The sequence below is a fragment of the Ambystoma mexicanum genome, chromosome 2p, assembly GCF_040938575.1.
Source record: "Ambystoma mexicanum isolate Mex_15411 chromosome 2p, UKY_AmexF1_1, whole genome shotgun sequence".
NCBI classification, from domain to species: domain Eukaryota; kingdom Metazoa; phylum Chordata; class Amphibia; order Caudata; family Ambystomatidae; genus Ambystoma; species Ambystoma mexicanum.
The window spans coordinates 1,172,848,856-1,172,870,060 of record NC_090923.1 but is presented as its reverse complement, the minus strand read 5'-3'; the positions used below and the strand labels follow the sequence as shown (position 1 = coordinate 1,172,870,060).

General features: G+C 46.8%; 1 protein-coding gene across 4 annotated transcripts in view; it reads right to left on the bottom strand.

The window, feature by feature from the left end:
- Positions 1-263: 263 nt before the first annotated feature.
- Positions 264-21,205, bottom strand: part of TSR2 (TSR2 ribosome maturation factor) — a 121,631-nt gene continuing 100,689 nt past the window's right edge. For 3 of the 4 annotated variants that reach the window (XM_069645322.1, XM_069645323.1, XM_069645320.1), the window contains one exon: positions 264-1,005. In XM_069645322.1, coding sequence (XP_069501423.1) covers positions 883-1,005 — 123 coding nt within the window. In that variant the 3' untranslated portion in view covers positions 264-882. The remainder of the gene's footprint in view (positions 1,006-21,205) is intronic. The other variant, XM_069645319.1, reaches the window with a different exon arrangement.

Genomic DNA, 21,205 nt, shown 5'->3' with positions numbered 1-21,205 from the left:
GAAGTAGCAATAGCGTTCATGGATACTTGGGAACAAGCAATATTTGTGGTTATTGGGCATAAGGACACTGGCAAGATCCGTGGGCAATAGGCATGTGAACAATTATAAACACCTGCTTCACTGACACATTTATAATCCTCCAAATCACTGCTATAAATCGAGCTGTAAATTCTATTGCACTTGGCCCAATTTATAAAAAGTGATCAAACGACTCAATTTACAGTAATTAAATTGGTGGGAAATAACAAACGCCAGCCCATTCCTTGTAACATAATACTTCAACAATGGCATGTTTTAATTAATATTTGTGGTCGGTAAATCTTTGGAAAATCGTCCTACATCTCACAATAAAAACACATTATTTGTTAGGAACTCTGCAGTGAAGTCTCGCGGCTCCGGCACCCTATTCTGCATGGGAACGCCATCTTTGGTTACGTCCCTCAGCATTGAGCAAACGTGAGCTCCAAACCTCGTTGGAAGGTCGCCAGTCAGGGGGCATGAAGACGTGTAGGGTGATGAAGTGCACTTCCAGCATTCGCTGAACAAACACAAAAACATCAGACGAAGTTAAAACATACTTCTTTAATCCTCAAAAAAAGAGAAGTAGTCTTTTAGGGTCCACTCTGAAGCCTGGTTCCCAAGACGTGCAGCAGGGCACTGCCCGTCATCTGGCCTTGCTTGGAAGCACTTAAAGTCTTAATAAAAGCAGTTTATGAAGTTTGCCCAACTTCCAATGCGCATCGCAGAAATCCCAAGACACACAAATAAACAAATAAAAAATGAATAAATATGTAAAACAAAAAAAAACATTTTTGAGCACTCCCTCAAGTGTCTCGGCAGGGTCGGAAGAGGACGCGAGCTTTCATCTAAATTCATGAGCAGTTATTTTTTTTTCTTGCGCACCACTGTCCAGCCATTTGCAGCTGCCTGGTCATCCGGTTCCGCAGGTCTGGTGGCTGCTTCAGGAGGTGGTACGGCTGGGGGGGCGACCTCGCAATCCATCGCCTGAGGAGAGGAGAGAGGCAACATGTTGAGCATACGGAATCTCCCTCCAGACTCTCAATACATTTGCCAGCTTTTCAAGGAATCGGGCACCGACAAAGATTCTGCCCCGTGGGCCCCATAAGTCCCACCAGCAACACAACGGGCCTCATTACGAGTTTGGCGGCATTCCTGTGTACGGCCAAACTCTGATATTTATCGCTAGCAGATCTACCACCAGATTATAAATGGGGGTGTTCATCCCTATTTTTGGAGTTCACATGATACCCATGGGGATTTGCAAGGTTTACCAAAGCGGTAAATCCTCCTGCAGTAAATCCACCACATTTTGCCAGCAAAGTGGAGGTTTGACTTCACTGCAGTCATTTGTGCAATGGAAGAAGTTGGCTTTCTTTAGGAAACGTATTTCAGAAGACACAGCAGAGATATCTCTTACTCTAAGAAAAGAGATTGCACAGGGCAGTGACAAGACATTGAGGCGATGGGTGTGTTAAGATGTGTGGTAGGGCTCTGACCAAGTACACAGACCAGCTGTGGAGCCACCTAGGTTAAACCAGGATGCTTTATTTTACATAGTCGCATATGTACAACTCCAGTTACTTGCAGGTATATACATAGCAGGATCAGGTAGACATTAAAGAGACAATCCCACCGGCCATCCTCTCACTCCCACCTCAGGCCCCCATCTGACATTCATAGTACACTCACTCAACATTCCCTTGAGCGGTCTATCATGCATAGCGGTCTATCATGCATACCTCAACATTCCATCAGCATGCACTCCTAGCCAGTGATCCATAAGAAGACTGACTCACATTACAACAGGGTGTTAACATGCAAGGAGTTGTTGGTAAGACAATATTTCGGAGGTGAATCTGAAAAATAAGCCAAATACCATGAAAAAGAAATGATGGGAATTTGACTGGCTAACCACCCTGGTTGAGACTGGCAAATACAAAATTGTTGCATCACTTGGAACCACTCCTACCTTGTGGCGGTCAGTCCCAAATTATTTAGTCAAGTTCCCAAACAGTGACTATAAGTGGCAGCTCATGAGAATCTACCTAAACCTGCTACCTACTAACGAGGTTACGTCCGTTTGAAGTCAGGCGGGAGCAAGAGACCGGAAATGCTGCTTTTGTAAAAAGGGGGGGGGGGGGGGTTGAAAAATCCCTTTCCCACATATGGCTATTTTGTACTGGTCTAATGGGCGAAAGAACAAGGCATTTTAAAACTTACTTAGACACTTTAAAGTCGGATGAATGGTGGGCAGTTTTATTAATTGGGGGAAAGAGTTTCATTGGTTATAGCGACTGTAAAGTTTGTAAAAGCATTACTGGGTGATGAATTTTAGTAATTGGCTTTGTTTTAGGGTGGTTCTATGTGGTAATCATTGATGTGCATCTATGTTGTGTAAAAGATGGTGGCCCTTTCTTTTCCCTTTGTCGTAATAGAGTTGTCGAATTGGTTTTAATTATATATTTTTTTTGCTTGCAAAACGTTTGAAATAAACCATAAGAAACAAAAACTTGCAATGAGGCCCAAAGTCATAATGTACCAATAAATGAAAGAATTACTTTCCTACTAAAGTACTTTTGCAGCTTGCATCGGTGTTAGTCACCTGCTTTGCATAGCCTATCATCTAATGGTGGGCCCAAAGCATTGCCCTTCATTTAGTCACCAACCATGATGGATCAAGAAAATAAAACCGCCATCCCATGGCAAACTGAAATGGGACCTGCACCATCACCTTCTAAGGTAGTAAACAATCTAGGGGTCCTGATGGACAACTCCCTAACCTTAGAGCCTCAAATAAATGCAACTGTCAAGAAATGTTTTTTCCTCCTCCACACGGCAAGAGGAATATTACCTCTCCTCTACTTCACGCACAAAACGCTCACTATCGTCGCCCTCATCATGTCAAAAGTCAACTATGCAAATAGCCTCTACCTCGGAATACCAGAATACCTCCTGAAGAAACTACAACACATCCAAAATACAGCTGCAAGACTACTCCTCAAACTATTAAGAAGAGAACACATCACTCCTGCCCTAAAAACACTACACTGGCTCCCAATAAAACATTGCATCACCTTCAAAGCAATGTGCATAATGCACAGGGCAATCAGCGGACAAGGAGCAGAATTCCTACAAAAGAAAATAACAATCTACAAGCCTACTAGATTCCTCAAGTCATGCAACGAAATCCGCTTGGAACCAAAACCATACCTCAAGAAAACATTTGCAAGCACCTCCTTCTACCACTTAGCTGCAAAAACCTGGAACAACATCCCAAAAGAAATAAACACCAAAGATCACCTAAAATTTAGGAAATTACTAAAAAACCTGGCTATTCAACACCACAGACTCAAACTGAAAACGGAAACAGAAACGAAAAAGGATGACTGGACAGCTCCCAGGACCCACTGTGAAGCTCACACGGCACCCGGACGAGTCTCACCGGGTAGAGTGTATAACTGGCGACACCCACGGAGATGGAATCAACAAACCCTACCTAATCCCCACCCAACATACGCACTTACCCCTTAGTTCCCACCAGGTACCACAGTGGCTGAATTGTCAGGATACGTAGGCGTAGGCAGGTGCAATGGCTGTATGAGTGGGAAGGGAAGATAGGTAGCGCTGCGAGGCAGACTGGGGGAGGAGAGGGCTAGATGTAAAAGGGACCTTGAAGGCTAGACGGACTCAGATCATGACAGATGCATGGGGGTGCTACCGAAACCCATCTGGGGAGAATACAGAAACCCACCGCCTCAAGTCAGCAAAGAGATGCCAACTAACTAACTGCACTAACAATTTCCCCCTCTGCATCAAACTCCAAACCAAACACAACCACAAACCTACAGCACAACAAACCACACAAACTTCACTACATGGCAACAACAAAACAAAAACGCACAGACTCGCACAACAGTACACGACCGCTACCGGCCGCAAAAACACCCCAGGCCCATCCTGCTCTCTTGCACTTTTCCATCTCCTTCCCACTAACCCCCCCAACCCCTCCCTTCCCATTTCAGAGCCGCCAGAGCACCAGGGGACCACTTCGGTGGTGGTAGTGTGCGGTACAAAATGTCCTTTAACATTATCATGTCCGACGCGTGCACGCTACCCGCAATGCTCCTAATTAAAGCCTCTCTCAAACCGTTTCCTTCTGATCATATTATAAATATTTGTATGAAATCTATTAAAATGTTATTCCATTCATGCAATCCTCCAAGGATGTTTTAATTGGTGACTGGGCACACAGACAACCTTAACTGGAGTCCATGCTTCCCTTTCCAGCTCCTCCTTTTCTAAAATTCTGTGAGCCTCCTAATTTAGTCCCAGGTTTGGCGAGAGGGAACAACTTGGAGTGAGACGTTAAATCCATGTTATCCTCGCAACAATCCGAGAGTCTGTTCAAATCACTATATAGGGTTTGTGGCTACAAACACTTCAAAGCACGGCATAGGGCCTCGTCACGAGTTGGGTGTATTACCTCCGGATTTAAGGGCTGGCCCTATCACGACCTTGGCGCTAAATGGGATGTTTTACCTACTGCTTTGGCTCTATGGTGAAGGGCACTGGCTTTGCCCCTGTATTGCCACCTCTTTGTACTTTATATTTGCAAGGATTAGGACTAGGGTAGTGATGTTGGTGATGGTGGAGCATGAATCAAAATGAGTTTGGATTTGTGGCAGGTGCTAGTAAATAGTGTTGCATTAGATCTGCCACTGAGAGTTGACAAAAGAACCAGAGGCCAGGCCATAGAAAAAGATCATAGGGCATGGTTCAGCAACCGTTGGCTCCTCACTTGCTGTGGGTTACAACTGCCATCAGCCAAGGTAAGGGATCATGAGAGCGTATTCCAAAATATCTGGATAGCTGCAGGTAGCAGATCGCAGCAACAGGGCTTCTGAGTAGTAATGGTTAGGGATCATGAGAGTGTAGTCCAAAATATCTGGAGAGCTGCAGGTAGCAGATCCCAGCAACAGGGCTTCTGAGTAGTAATGGTTAGGTATCATGAGAGTGTAGCCCAAAATATCTGCAGAGCTGCAGGTAGCAGATCCCAGCCACAGGGCTTCTGAGTAGTAATGGTCTCTCGTAGGCCTAACTATACTTTCAAAATATATTACAGCCGCAAATGCATAAGAAGTCATGAGGTAGTTTGACTTGCAGGACATTGCGTTAAGTAATGGGGCCAAGGTGGGATGACGACAAAAGTCAATAAAAATGGGATGCTGTACAAACTGGTGCAACTATGCAGGTTCGCGATGAACCGGTATCATATTGATTTTAAATATTGGTGGTATTAAAGAGAAAGAATACCCACAGTTCTGCTGTGCCAGGACATACAGTCAGCAGTGGGTGGGAGTCTTAAAATAACTTGGCGATCAATCACTGCATCATCAATGTGGTGGCACGTCTCCCACACGAATTAGACCGACGCTGAGCGGAGTAACCAAAAGTCAATAGTTGGCATATATTTCAAATTAACTGCTTACGAAAAATAATCTGCAAATGAAAGGTATACACAACTTTTTATTTTTTAAATGTGAATTTGCAAGGCGCTTATACATCAATAAATTGTGTTTCAAAGGGGAGGGAACATGGGACCAAAGGTAATGGGATACAATAATGAGCAGGATAAAGGGCCTACTACGCCTTGTGAGCAGTCGGAGCGTGCAAGTGCAAAGAGAGAAGGGACAAGGGAAGGGGGTAAGTCCTGCGATTTCCACGGTTGTGGAAGTGCCAGGGTGTAAGTTGCAGTGATCCGTTAATTAGCAGAGATCACAAAGAGTGGTCACCCGCCAAAGAAATAAGTGCAGTCCTGCGAGGGAGCAGAGGCCAGTGGGTGCCGAAGGGCAAGTGCTGGGAGCGGGAGGAGGCTGAAGATGATTGGGCGGAAGGCCAGGACTCAGAAAAACACTTAGGGGCCCAGGCCACCAATCTCAGCTACTGTGGGGTTTAGCACGGGAGAGGGAGGGGGCAGGAGGGTAGAAGAGGGCAAGAAAGTCTGGAGGAGCTTCCAGAATTTGAGGAGATCTGTCTCAAGATGGAGCAGGAGGGGGAGGGGGGGGGGGTTGTTCCAGAGGAGGGAGCCAGCCGTGGAAAGAGATTGGCCTCCAGCTTGCTGCTTAGAGAAGCGCTTGACACACAGAGTTGGAGCCGGCAAAGCGTAGAAATCTTGCAGGAGAGTATTTGGTGAGAGCAAGTTGTAGCCAGCGTGGTCCACGGGCCCAAACAGCCTTATGGAGGGATTTGAATTTGATCCTTGCAGCAACGGGGAGCCAGTGGAGAGATTTTAGGGCTGGAGAGATACGGTCCGTGGGCTTGAGGCCAAGGATAAATCTTGCATCCCTATTCTGGATAAGCTGGAGGGGGCGGAGAGAGGAAGAGGGTAGTTTAAGGAAGAGGCTGTTGCAGTAGTACAGCCTAGAGAGTAACAGGGCTCTAGAGACATTGAGCTTCTGGGGAAAGGAAGGATGCCTCTGAGGGGGTGGAGTTGAAAATGGTCCTTCTTGGCAAGGTCCACGATGTGAGGGAGGAAAGAGAGGGAGGAGTCCAAGATGACTCCAAGGTTTATGGCTTCAGATGAAGGAGAAGGGGGGAGCCTGTGGCCAGAGTGAATGGAGGAAAGAGGGAGCAGGAGTCCCTATAGTAAGGATCTCAGTCTTGCTGGCATTGAGGCAGAGATCATTAGAGGCACACCGGGACTGGATAGCAGATAGGCAGTCAGGAATGGTAGAAGAAGTAGCTAGAGAGTCAGAGGGAGGTTTGAAGAAGAGTTGGGTGTCATCTGTATAACACTGGAAATGGGGGGAGAAAGTGGAAATGAGGTGAGCAAGTTGAGCGAGATAGACGTTAAAGAGCAATCGTGAGAGGTTGGACCTCTGGGGGACGCCACAAGTAGAGAAAGAGGTGGGAGAGGAGAAAGAGCCCAAGATAACCTCAGAGGGACGATCGGTGAGGAAGGAGGTCATCCAGTCCAGCGCCCACTCTGAGATATCACGGGTATCATGAATAGGTTTTATGAGGATCAAGTGGTTGACCGTATCAAATGCAGGAGCGATCAAGTAGAATGAGAAAGCGCGAGAGTTAGAGTCCAGCAATGCAAGCAATTCTTCCCGGGTGTTCAGGAGAGCATGTTCCGTGCCTCTGGACGATCGGAATCAAGATTGATTGTTGTGTAGGCAACCAACCAGCTCAGCATGCTGGGTCAGTTGTGGGAAGACCAGTTTCTTCAGGGGTTTCCCAAGGAAGGCATTGATAGAGATGGAGCGGTGGTTAGCCGGACACGAGGGGGGGTCGGCAGGCGGCTTTTTTAGGAGGGGGCGCACAATAGAGTATCAAGAGAGTGATTGCAGAAATCAGCAAGCGCAGGGGCAGGGGAGCCAATGTTGTCCTTGATAATTCTGGAAGAACAGGGGAGGACCTGTTTGGAGGAGACCTTCATAGAGCGGACAACCCTACAGACCTCATCCAATGTGATAGGGCTGAGGTAGGATGGGAGGCCAGGGGTGGCATTGGAATGGGGGAGACAGAGGGAAGGATAGAGTGTTCAAGATGTCCTGAGTTTTTGCAGTGAAGTTGGTGGCCAATGCATTGCAGAGGGCCTGAGGGGGGGAAGAGGCGCGGTGGAGACTGTTAGGGAGAATTCTCTGTTTAGGCTGAATTTCCTAACCTAGTGAGTCCCCCAGCAGCTTTGCTGGATTTTTGGGGTTTATTTTTTTCTCCTGCCAAGAGTGAGACTCTTTTACCCTCACTCTTGGACATGACTTGAGAGTGTTTCTGTGACTTGCTATGTGCTTATGGGCTATGGGGTATGGGGTATTTTTTCCCCATAGGCTATCATTGGGTTTTTTGAATGTGTGTTACACAGCACCCTCCGTGCAGTAACACCGGGGTGTCATAGTGACCCCCAAACATAGACTCCACACCCTGGGGCTGACTACTGTCTCCCTGGGTCTGTAAAGTCACCATTGACTTTACTAGTCTTAACTTAGGAACTTAACCAGTACAAACCATCTTACTGTGGAAGTATTGGTGGGGCAATTAGATTGCCCCTGGGTCTGTTGTCGAGGGGGTACTGTCCCGTCCCCCCTCGCCGAGTTCTGGCTGATGGCAGTGGATACCACGGAAATATTCCACCGGAATATTTCCCAATGGGATTTCCCATTGTTTTGAATGCACCACTTTTTGGTGCAATGTTAAAGATACCGCCGGTTTATTTATTTAATATAAACTCACCGGTTGGGATTTTTTGCCAGAACTCGCCGCCAAAATGGCGTCTAGGTTCACTTCAGTAACCCTGAACCCGAGTCGAGCCTTTGTTCCACTTTTGGCGGGCTTCTGCACAGAAGCCCTCCAAAGTGGTGCCATTCTGTCTGGGTACCACAGGGGGTGTGGGAGGGGGTTTAGGCACCCTGGACTGAGTTGCCTTGCCAACTCAAGTCGCACTCTGGTGTGATTGGCCCAAGTGGTGAGCCCCCCCCGCTCACCACTTAGCATGTTTGAGTGACAGCTAGGCTGTATGAATGGGGGTTTGCTGCATAAAAGCAGGGCTTTTGGGACTGGTTCTGGAGAAGTCGCCACAGGACCTAAGAAGCCGAAGAGGGAGAAGCCGAGACGACCTGCCAAGACGACACCACGGGTGAAGCCCTGCGGAACCGTCTCACCACTTTTTCCGACGACAGAGGAGATCTCCCGCCGGAGAGTCTCCTTCCCTTAACTGGTGGGCACTACCAGTTGCTGCCTTCTTTTCGCCGTCCCGAAGCATCTTGTGGCCGCCTTGCCTGTGCCAAGCACCCCGGCAACCGGGATACCACTTTTTACCTCAACCGCGAAAGAGGGGAAAACTCCTTTGTGACCGGAAAACTCCACGGCTGGTCTCTTCCTTGGTAGTGCAACGATCTGCAGCTTTCCTCCACGTCGGGATCACCTCTTCCTCTGGACGACGCCGCGACTTACAACCACTACCAGGAACAACTACCACCGCTGGAGGATCCTTTCCACTTTTAAAAAGGTACTGTGTTCCGCCCGGCTTCCCTTGCCACCGATTGTACGGGGTAGATTTAGCCCTCGGCTCTCGAACCTGGGTAAGCCTGGGACACCCTAACTAAACTTTTCTAATCTCAGAAAAACCTTTTCTACTCACCTGTAAAGACTTGTGACATTGTGTGATCTTGGGCATATTTTCGCCTGGCTCCCTCTAAAGCGGGCCCCGAACCAATTCTCCTTGTCCCACAATTGATTGTCTTTCTAACCTTATGTGAAAAGTGTTTTACTTTGATGTTTGCATTACTCCTACCTTTTTCCCTCCCTTTTCAGTAACTTGTTGGAGTGCCATCTAACGTTAAGCGCTCACCTCTGTTTGGAAATAAGTGGTGTTAACTTAGACTTGTCCAACAAATGACTAGGGATATAAACATAATTAATAGTGACTGTGTTTTGACTTACTTACCTTTTTTCTGTGCTAGTGTAATTTATGAGTGTCTTTAAAATAAATAAGTATATACTTTTACACCTAGCTCTGGTCAGTGTTTGCTTATACTACTGTGCCTCTGTACCTATCCTGTATCCTCTATATACTAACTCTTCTTGAGGGAAGTCTGACTGCTCAGCCACAGCTACCACAGTGAATCTGTGTGGTACGGACTGCTACCAAGTGGGTTTACTGCCAACACCTGTAGACTTAAATCTTTTGCAGTGGTCCCAGAGGGAACTGCACAGGTTTCTGCCTAACAGAGACTGATGTGGATTGGTTAGTTTCTCCCAGATTTTAAAAAGTTCAGCCGTGTTGTTGGATGCACCAGAGACGTGAGCCTGGATGTGGGCCCTCTTCTTGGAGTGAATGGAGAGGCGATAATGCCTTTGGAGAAGGCGAAAGGGCAGTTTGTCAGAGGATGAGCTTGAGGTTTGCCACTTCCGGTGCGCAGCTGTGCCCCTGCGCTTGCGCTTCAGGGCTTCTAGATCAGAATCGTACCAAGTGTTACGCTTGGTGGCATGCTTCAGGCGAATCATCATGACTGAGGCAAGGATGTGCGTTAGTGATGGAGGTTGCTGAGAACAGAGTCAGAGGTAGAGTCTGCAGTGAGAGAGGGGGGGCGGGGGGGTGAAGGTAGATGCAAAGGCAACAGCCGACACTCATTTCAAAGGGTTTATGTCCGAGAAAGGGTGGCAGAGCTGGGGGAGGGGAGGTCAGGGGGCCGAGAGGGCTCAGGTGAGAGAACAGGAGGGAGTGGTCTGACCAGGAGAGCGGGGTGGCGAGAGAGGGGCAGGGGGGATAAAGGCATCAAGAGTGTGTCCAGCCAAGTGGGTAAGACCAGAGGGGAGAATGGAGAGGGAGAGCGAGGTGCAAAGTCACAGAGGAAAGTGGTTGCAGTGATTGAGGAGCCAAGGTGGATGTTGAAGTCACCTAGGAGAAGGAGTTTAGAGGTAGATGTCGGGAGAAAGGAGGAGAAATCAGCCCATTCTGAGAGGAAAAGTGTGATAGAGCCAGGTGGTTGCTAGATAATGGGAATGGTCGGGGAGGAGGTAAGAGATGACCAGCATGCAGACCAGGCGCTCAAAGGAGAAGTATGGCTGGGTGGGTATAAGGGAAGAAAGGACCCACTCAGGGAAGATCAGGGCAACCCCACTGCCATCCCGGTTAGGGCACGGCTTAGGGATGATCTTGTATCCATCGGGAAGAAGGGAGTCAAAAGCAGTGACTGAGCTGGCCTTGAACCAAGTCTCAGCAAGAGCGAGGATGCCGAGGTCAAGGTCTTCGCGGCGGAGGAGGAGGAGGAGGAGGCAGATGTCAGTGGAGGGGGCATTTATCGTGGCTAGGTGAAGCAGGTCTCTGCCTTTAAAGGTTTTCCTATGAGGGGTTCAGGGGCTTGGTACACCTGTCGGAGGTGGAGGAGGGACAGAGAGAGAGAGAGGAAGGAGGAGTAGCAGGAAGGAAGTTGATGAGAGATGGCAAGCGTTGGTCAAAGAGGAGGGGGTTGGGTTGAGGACCACGAGCCATGATAGTGCTGTTGCGATAGACAATGATACATCTGGATGATGAGAAGCCCGCCAAGAGAACTTCCCATCTAGTGCCACCATTAATCGGTGAGGTTAAGACAGTAGAGAGAAGAGATAAGATGAGGAGTCCAACATCTGGTGAGGGGACAGAAAAGAGGATATCAGTTACAGTAAGTCTGGAAGTTGCACCGACGTTAGTGTCTGCGATGGGTAGGCCATGGTTAGTGGTCAAGAAATATTTTTAAAACCTTTTCCTTCCAGACTTCGTGAGAGAAGGGGATAGGTAATAGTATAGCAGTTACAATAGAGTTCCATAAGGGTGGCAGAGAGATAAGGATGGAGGATAGAACAAGAGGCTGCACTGCATGGGCACGAACTCATCAGACGACCTAGTAGCTGAGAAAGAGCAAATAGATGCACAAATGGGGGTGTAGAGTTGGAAAAACACACTTAGATTCGAAATATTGAAAAAACCCACAAAATGCAGTAAGGAGGGAAGTTGGGGGGTGAGGCATTGGAAGAAACAGCAGAGGTGGACTTAAGGCTCGAGGTGCAACATTTGTGAGTAAGTGGATCAGAATCAGGTAGTTCAGAGTATAACTCACAGGTAGTCCGGAAGAAAAAGCTTCCAGTGAGGAACAAATTTGTGGAGTGGCAGGCTGCAAGCTGGCAAACAGTTCCATTATGGTAAGAGGGGGAAGGCAGTAGGTGATATTGCGGCCGAGGGGTTGGTGGCCCTCCGAGCCCTGCCAGGGCCCACACTGGCACAGACAGGTGCCTTAGGAGTGGACCTTTGGTGGGGGCCGGTGTTCACCCGCCGGCTCCCTTATTGGCTTAGTTGTGAGGGGCTGCAGCCAATCGCGGCATCATCAGGCTCCACACAGACACTCCAGTGCTTTTGTATGGGGTGGCCATTTTGGAGTATTAAATGTCCTAGAAGAGAGGTAAGAGTTCTTCAGAGCGCTCATAATGATTTACACCCTAAATTCTGTTAAATGGTGGGAAAAGGCAAAAGTGATCAAGCCACATTTTGGTTACAGGCCTCATAAAACCCTATGGGCAGGGTTGGTCATTTTACAGGTTCCCTGGTGTTACCAACTCTGATACTGCATTTTCCTTTGGTTTTTCTCTGAGGACACTCTGGTACGTTAAGGCTGGGCTACAGCTGAACACCAGTGCCAAGCAAGGTTGCAGCGATGTGGAATGCATGTTACGCCTCAGGCAGCCCAGGCCAGCTTATGGCCCCCTCCTGAGAAGGTGCACAGCTGACGACACTGCTAGAACTCGATCGGATCCCCAAAGCCAGAGGCTGCCGAGCAGATATGGCAGAGAAAGCATTTTGCGACTGCAGCAACACTCCTTCCTCCTTTTGCTCTCCCAAGGACCCGTTTATTATTATTGGTGCTGTTTTATGGGTTCAGAATGGTTTTAGCCATCCCATTTCTATATATGGATAAGCCACGCCTGGACGGGTGGGGTAGAGTAGTGAGCAGCCCTCCCACATGCTGTTCTGTTTGCATTACATGCCATTTCTCTCTACTTCGGGTCTCCTGTGTATTATTTGTGTCCGAGGGGTGGTGGGGGAGCCGGACGAGCTTCTAACAGCTGCATTGGTAAAAATTGTCATAAAAGCGGTGGTACACTTACTGCAATTTTTACAGATCCACAGGATTTGCGACAATTTGTCAGGCAGAGTTGGGGAGCAGAATCAATACCTGGCAAAATCAAGCAGATTCTATGGGAATCCATTTTAAATACCTCCTGCAATGGCCAACTGAATGAGGTATTTACACTTTTCCACAAACGGGGTGGAAAAGTAAAGTACAAAAGGAGATTTCATCTTTCTTTACTACGCTATGGAAAAGGTCAAGATTACACGGAGAGACGTCTTGCACTGAAGTACAAGCCAATGTGGTCCCTTCCACGCAATTTACATTTCTAGTGAGAAAACGACCCGAAAGACTTATTGTGCAAAGAAGTTCTAGTGCTCGGTAACAAAGAGGTTTCATCAATGATCAGAACAGATATGAATCCATTCGCTCAGGCAAACTAGGACCCCTTAAATGCAAACAGACAAAAGAAAGACCCCCGTTGGCAATGTCAACTGCAACTGATTCCTAGGGGAAGAACGGCCCTGGTCCAAGACACATTTTCTGTTGCAGAGATGCTTAGGGTTTTGGAAGGTCTGCGGGCAAACGGCTAGGCGCTGTGACCATTAATGTCAGTGCAAAAGAAGGATGAATTGGGACATAAAAGCACAGCTTCAGAGCACACGTTGGCTGCATACAAAGATCATGTAGAGTCTGTGGCGATTAGTTCCAGTAAGGGTTGGAGCCCAAACTAGCTACTATAAGCCCAATGCAAAATTGCAATGCCTGGCTCAAACAATGAACGAAGGGAGCATGGAGGCAAAAGGGACCATGCAGAGTTAGAGTGATAGCATGACAGTCTGCAAACAGAGGTGATCACATAATGGCAGGCAATTCTGTCTACACGTGCAGCATCAACTTCAGAGCCATTAGCACTTGAATGGTCACAATGCAAGAGGCCCAGCAAGCGTTTGCTTGCTTGCCCTGGACTAGGTTTTGTGTGCCACAGCCATGAAAGCACAAATGAACGGAGAGGTGGAGGACCATTCTCACCTATAAGTGAAGTAGCACACTTGCTCAAGCACGCTGCCTACAACTATCTAGCAAGATCATGTGTTGCTTTGTTTACCTGCACTGTTCAACTTACTTACATTTCCAAAATCTCAGTTAAAGGTAACCATTTTCTCAAACCTAAAAATCACAGGTTTATTTCTGTAATTTAATGTATGCTTATTTTTGTGGGGATGTAAATGTTATTCACATCAGGCTTAATAAGATGGTTTACTGTATCAAACAATAAATAACAGCTGATGTTGCTTGCATACAGAGTACAGATGGGCCAGCCCAAGCCCCACCTAAGGCTCTGGCTTGACCCCCCACTCCCCTCAGTACCTGCCCAAAGCAGGAGGTGGCCACAAGCTCCACCGGGTGCTCGCCCACTTCCAAGTTTAAAAATAAAAAAAAATAAAAACCACAGGCTCCTGTAAATTTACCGACAGCACTTAAGGGAGCCAAGTTTGTCTGTCTTCCAGTCCCAGCCACCTGACTGCATGTCCCTCCCAAGCCACTCATTGATTGGCTGGGGCAGGACAGGAAGTCAGGCAGCAGGACACGAAGTCAGGCAGACGTGCTGCCAGCACACCAGGAGCATGTCTTTTTTTTATCCCGCTCTAGGCACGATTGGAACACTTCCTGGTGGTGCTCTGAGGCAGCAGCAACTTCAAAAAAAAAAATAAAAAAATAAAAAAAAAAAAATAAAAAAAAAAAAAAAAAAGAGTCCCTTTGTTTCTCATCCCACTACCCTTTATCCCCCTTTTGTTGCCCAACCCCTTTAGCTGCCCAGGCCCTTTTTACACCTTTTCTTGCTACCCACAGTCCCACATCCCATTTGGATCCTTTTGTTGCCCCTTAACCCTTGTAGCTGCCCAAGGCCCGTTTTTTGGCTTTTTGCCCCTGTTCTTGACCCCCTGTCCCATTTAGCCCCTTTTCTGGACCCTTAACTCTTTTAGCTGCCCCAGGCCCATTTCGCCCCTTTCCTTGCCCCCAGTCCCATTTAGCCCCTTATGTTGCCCCTTAACCCATGTAGCTGCCCACAGGCCTGTTTTGCCCCTTTTCTTGGCCCCGTCCCGTTTAGCTCCTTTTGTTCCCCATAGCCCACGTTCTTGTCCCCTTGAATCCTTGTTCTTGCCCCCTTTAGCCTCATTTTGTTCCCTCCAGACCCTTCTGTTGCCCACTCACTCTTTAGAGCCTGTTCATGCCCCTTTTGTAGTCCCAACCCCTTTAGCCAATTGTTGCCCACCAGTCACCTTTAGCCCTTTTTTGTTGCCCCTAGTACCTGTTCTTGCCCCCTTCTGCCTCTTGTTGCCCCCAGGTCCCTTTAGCCAATTGTGTTGCCCCCAGCACGTTCATCCCCTGGTCTTCATCACTTTAGCCCCCTTTCTCACCCCAGTCCCTTTTGGTGCCTCCAAACCTCTTTAGCCTCTTTTGTTGCTCCAATCCAGTTCCTTCCCCACAACCCCTTTCTTTGACCCCGAAAAAAAGCCCTTCCCCATCCCCCCTCCCGTTTTGCATACCCATTTCCCAGGCTTGGCTTGTGTTGGGCCCCAAAAGCCAGGCAAGACCCCCCCCCCACCCCCCAGACTCGGCCTTTCCCATAAAATCTCTGACTCCCCCAGGTCTAATACAGAGTTATGCAGCATGTGCATCAACCGACTGAGGGCTGTGACAAATTACATTAAAAGTATATGTGCTGCTGCATTAACCACTTCAAGGTAAGCGAAACCTGATGGTTGGTAGTTAGAAAAGTTTAATTCTGGAGAGGAGTGTGCAGTAAAATCAAAGGGATAGATGCAAGGCTTTGTATTAAACATTTTGGGCAGCCTTTCATGCCATAATTATTTAGTATGTCTGTGTTATTACAGATGGGAAAAAGCCATTAGCAAACGAGATTTGGTTCCGTCGCCAAAACGTACAGGTCAAACCGAATGTCCTGGCCATGTCCTCTATGCATGGAACACAAGCCACTGCTGGCATCTTTAGGCCTTGTGATCCAGCAGTTTGGGCAGGGGTAAGGCTGATTAGCAAATAATGGTATGGAAGGATGATCAGCGCAATGCCATTGTTTATGATTGATCCAGAGCCTTACATCCATCCTTTTGTTAGTGTTGGCTATTAAATGTAAGCCAGAACTCTTGCACTAGAACACAGATGGGATGGGATACGAGGAGGTACACACATCCCATCGCCTATGGGCGTGTTTGGTAATGTACCTACCCATTTCCATGTTATTCCCTGTGGCATTCCCACCAATTACCTTCCTCTCTCCACCGAAATATACCCTCTTCAGAACTCTGAGCACGCTCCATCACAAAGAACACCAAACTGTGTGCTCTATAGAGTCTGCCAGTGTCATATCTAAGCATTTTTCTGAGTGTTCAATGGCTTAATTACCTCTGCAAATGAGCTCCTGTTGTAATATAAATCTCAACAATGTGTGTCTTCACCTAGTTGATTTAAACAATTTGGCTTCTGTATAGGTATTAGACAGGCATTTGCCAGGCAATGACCATATACAATTTTCCAGCTGTTGCCATCTTTTGACCAGATAATGCCGGGCAAATGCCTATGCCATGCCCACTCAAAAGCCCAAACTGTTGGCTTTGCCAATACATGTTGATTTCAGTTTTTCTCCCTAAGTGCGAGTGCATATGCCCAGATTTGGGTGACTTGCTTGCTCCGTCTAGGAAATCAAGCAGCACCTCAGTGAGTTGGTCCAACACGGCCCTACCTGAAAATGTCAAGGCTAGGATGGTGAGTATAGACCACTTTCAGCTTCTTTTCATGCGTAGTTACCAGTGGGGTTCCAACCTAAGTATAATGTCAGAAATGTTCATAATACAAACCGATAAGTACTGACTTGATAATCTCATACTGTCTAACTAATAACAGAGTCTGTGTGCAAACAGAATAGATCATGTGTATTGCGAGTCTTGTCTGGAAAATGTGATGCAACTCCTGGGTGTTTAGTCAGTGCGGAAATGGTTAATTATTTACTATGGAATCACAGGAGAGTGCGGGATGGGAGGATTGTTGCCACCACCCCCCCCCACCACCAAATAAACATTGGCCTATCCGAAGATTAATCCTGTACACTTGGAAAATAACACAAGAGACGAGCGTTCCCGATAATGTTGCTGGCTAAGTATAATAGATGCGTTATAGAAAGCGATATTTCAATATTTCCTAAAGAGTGCAATCATAAGTGGATTTAAGTCGGACAAGGGACAAATGCCAGGAATAAGAGTGGTTACAAACAAACATTATAAACTATTGTAGAGTAAGTGGGTGATGTTTTTATCCCTCTCGTGAGGCCTAACAGGAAATGCCGATATCCATCCTGACATAGAAAGGTCAGCAAAAGCAACACAAAAGAAGTGGCATATACAGCCATACCACTCAGGTAGAGAAATGTATATCTAACCTGATTCCCCTCGGGTAGGGGGTGGAGCGTAGGTCGAATTAAAAGACCAGTTACTTAAAATGTATTGTGTCTTTTCTCCCGTAGGGATCTTCAGGATTACACACAAATTTAAATTTGAGATACACATGGGTTTGCCTCTGATGAATGTCTGGCAAATTCAAGCCACACAGGACAAACGTATACGTTGGGCTACAAGAAACATAGTGTGACTTAAGAGTCGATGTGAACGAGACTGTGTAGAACCAGCTCATATTGACTTGCAAATCAAATGGGGGAAAAGTACATCATTTGTGTATCAATGTTTATAGGAATTTCGTTTTTGTTATCAATTGATGTTTAAAGTTGTTATATGAGTTTAATATTTGCAATTTTGTGAAGTATGGTGTGTATTAGGTTTGTGTAACATTTGTGTTTTTGAATTGGATAATAAAGTTGATTTTTTAAGGAATTCGATCCAATTGTAAGAGCTGTTATTTAGTTTAAACTCTTCTAAGAGGGTTGTGAGGACACTAGTAGTGACATTTGCCCTAGGACTGGTGTATTGACAATATATATTCCCACGTAGTAGGAAGGTCCATCACCCCACAGTGAGTTTAACCATTGTGAAAATAGTTCGTTTTTACTAAGGGCATGAATTTAAACACCATGCCATATATTTTAAATTTTTTCATAAATGTACAAATTCGACAGAAACAAGTTCAGTTTAGTCCACTTCCTCAAGCAGGTTTAAAGTGTAGTCAACTTCATCCATTCTGCAAGAATCCTCATCGCCTTCCAAAGGAGCAATGTCCTCAGTAACCTCGATAGTGTCTTCCATTAGAACATCATCTTCTTCAATGCCTAAACCAAGCTTAATCATCCTATAAATCCGGTTAGCGTGTGTTTGTGTATCCTCAAGTGAAAAGCCAGAAGACAAGAGTGCAGTTTCATAAAGTAGAATCACCAAACCCTTAACAGACTTATCAATTCTATCGGACTCTGCTTTCTGTCGAAGCATCTCAATGAGGGAGGCATTGCTGAGCGCACACCCTCTGAGATGAAATAAGGACTGGAGGTCCCATTGTTCGGCCCTCACAGAGAGGAGGAGGAAGAGGAAGAGGCAGCATCCTCCACTATCCCCAGCCAGGCCAAGAAGGCATGGCGGGGGTAGGAGGGAGAGATGGTAAATGCGAATGAAGGTCAGGGGGGCTGATGGAATGTTGGTGGGGTGAAAAATGATGGAGGAGTGGATAAAATAGAAAGGAGAGAGCAGATGGAAAGTGAAGATAGCTTTGGCAAAGGTTTTTCTTATGGAGAATGGTGAGCCGATCGATTAACGTGTTTTCCGAGCTGTTATTTTTTGGGTTGGCATTTTTGCCTTGGACTTTTACCATGGCCATTTACACTGTGTTGAAAACAAAATAATGTGCTGTGTGCTGGGGGTAGTGGCTTAGGGGTGCGGGTGGCAGGGTGAGGTGGTTTAGAGGGAGTTTGAGGGGGAAACTCCTCCATTAAATAAAAAAAAAATGTAACAAAATGAAAAATGCAGTGCATACGGGCGCAGTGAAAACACCACACCGAAAATAGCCATAGGGAAAACTCAGGAAACCGAGCAGATGGAAGCTCAAGCGAGTAGTGAACGGATGATCTAAGTAGCAAGGGAACTTGTGGAAGGAATCCAAGCATAGGACGGAAGAGGAGATCAGAAGACTTTGGAAGGGGTCCCGGGGAGCATGTGATTTTGGAAGGTATGAGTGAAGGAGGGGCACAGCAGATTTCCCACGTGAACAAATTGAGGGTTCCTGGGGAACTCACTGTCAGCACAACTTGGTTAGGTGACATACTGCATAGAGCCAGTTATACCCCTAAACATTTGGTTGCATTTGCGTCACCCATTAATTACTCCCACCCTAAACACTACCCCTATGCCCTACCCAGGGCCATCTGTCAGTCTTGCCCACAAAGCCTTAAATCTGTCAGTGAGTGCAATTCTAATGAGCATCCAGAGTAAAAATGTAAGTAGTCTTGCAGGTAAGTGTCCCACCCCTGGTGCTAACAAGCTGGGTTTGAATCCAGGCTTCTGCACCTTTTACAGCAATCCAACAGACTAAACCAATTAAAGTGTTTGAATGGAGTTTTCCAGCTTCGGGAGGACATTTCTTGCTTGATCACGGAAAACTTGCTCAACACCGGCACCTTGTTTAGGGTACTCGTACATACACACCTAATGAAAATTGGGGCCCCCGGATCACAAACCTTGCCAGCCCAGATGAACATTCCTGGAGCTGGACCTGCATCATGGAAATAGAATTCTGCAATAACCTTTGTAAGGGCCACAGTGCATACATGCATGACACTAAAGTATTTTAAAAAGGTGCTGAATGTTAACCTTTAGCTGCTCTCCATTTTCCTTGTGCTAACTTCCCCTTCATTCTTTGACACTTCCTGGAACTTAAGTGTGTTCGGTTAAGGATCGTGTAGCTTGTTTATGGCAGATGGCAAGAAAAAAGTCCAAATCCATACACGTTTGGAGCATGTATAGTCTTGTTCTTCTGTTAAGTGCTTAGAGATTGTGCCAGGTCCATTCACACACGCCACACAGATCTAGGTTTAAAGGCCTTATTAAAGTTGCTAGGATGGAGTTTGGACAAATGCCAATAAGGGGGGGGGGGAGGGGTGGGGAGTCTAGACCGGTTGATCTCGAACTAACCAGGATAATAAAGTAAGTCTACAGCTCCTTTGGAAGCAGAGGTCTCCCCTTTCTCCCAGAAGCAAAATTACTCAGTCACGATTCCTCGCTTTTTCTCCAAGCCCTCCAACAGCCACCTGCTCTGATGCAGGACCGGACAGGGTATATGGAGGATCCCCAGGGACCTCATTCTAGCCCTATGTTCGTAGGCGTTTCTCCATCTATGCTCATTAAAACCTGTGGACACCATAGAGGTAGGCTACAATAGGGAAAATATCCAAACACAGACTCATCGGTTTGCTGAGAGGCCACCTTGGGTGGCCATGTGTTGTCTCCATATCTGCAGCCCCACTGTGGAATAGAGAGGGGCACAGAGACCCAAGCCATCAGTTGACCCCCCGCCCCCTACACCACAGAATAAGAAAGATGGCAGGCAGGTGTGCCAGCTAGCAGCAACGTGGGGGAGACGACTAGATAAATAATGTCACTTGCCAATTGTGTAGTTTTTACCAGTGTAGACCAATCTGCACCACAATCCCTGCTGAACACGCTTGTCCAGTTGGGAAATCCGGTATAACATGGGAGTGGGCTAGGGAAAAAAGTGTGGATGTTTGGAGAATGGCAAGCAAGAAGGTGGTCAGAGTGGTGATGCAGCAAGTAGGCAGGATGGAAAGAGGGAGAGAGGAGCATAGGCGGGAGAAAGAAGCAGAGGTGAAAGATGGAGAAACAAGGGAGAAGACAGTGGCGTAGAAAGACGGATGGCAAGGAGGGAGAAGGGGAAGAAGATCAGCTGGACAAAGGGAAAAAAATGGGAAAGAGCAAGAGACTAAAATCAAAAGGAGACAAAAGTGGAACTCGTTGCAAGATGAAGCACCGCAGATGTAAGAGGAATTTAGGAAACAACCACAGAAAGCACAAGAAAAGACGCATAAGAGTATGACAAGAATAAGGAAAAGGGGCGAAGCGGTGGAAAGGAGAGGTCAGTGACAGGGGAGAAGGTCCATCAATTCTCAACCCCAAGCAGAATCACAGTGGTAGGGAAGGATCAGGTGGCAGCTAAAGGTCGAAGAGAAAATCATCTGTAGTATGCCCATACTACATACAAATGGGAAGAAAGCTTAGAACTCCTAAGAGGCAAATCCAGCACAATGCAAGACATCAGGGCAGGTGGTGCCAGGTATTCCAAAGTCCAGGCGAACTAACATAACAAAGACAAGACCAAGTAAACAAAAACTTCCCCAGTTGCCAAGAAAGAAATGCAGGTTACTTAAAACCACCAAGGAATCAGAGCTGACAGTTTCTTTTCCACTGGAACGGACGGTTGTTTCTGGAATTGAGGGAAGGAATGAGAGAAATGGTCCTGAGAAAGAATTAATATTTTAAACCTAATCCCCACCGATTTTCTGTTTGTTTATAATATTTAAAAAGTAAGCCAAGGCCTTGGCTCTGCGT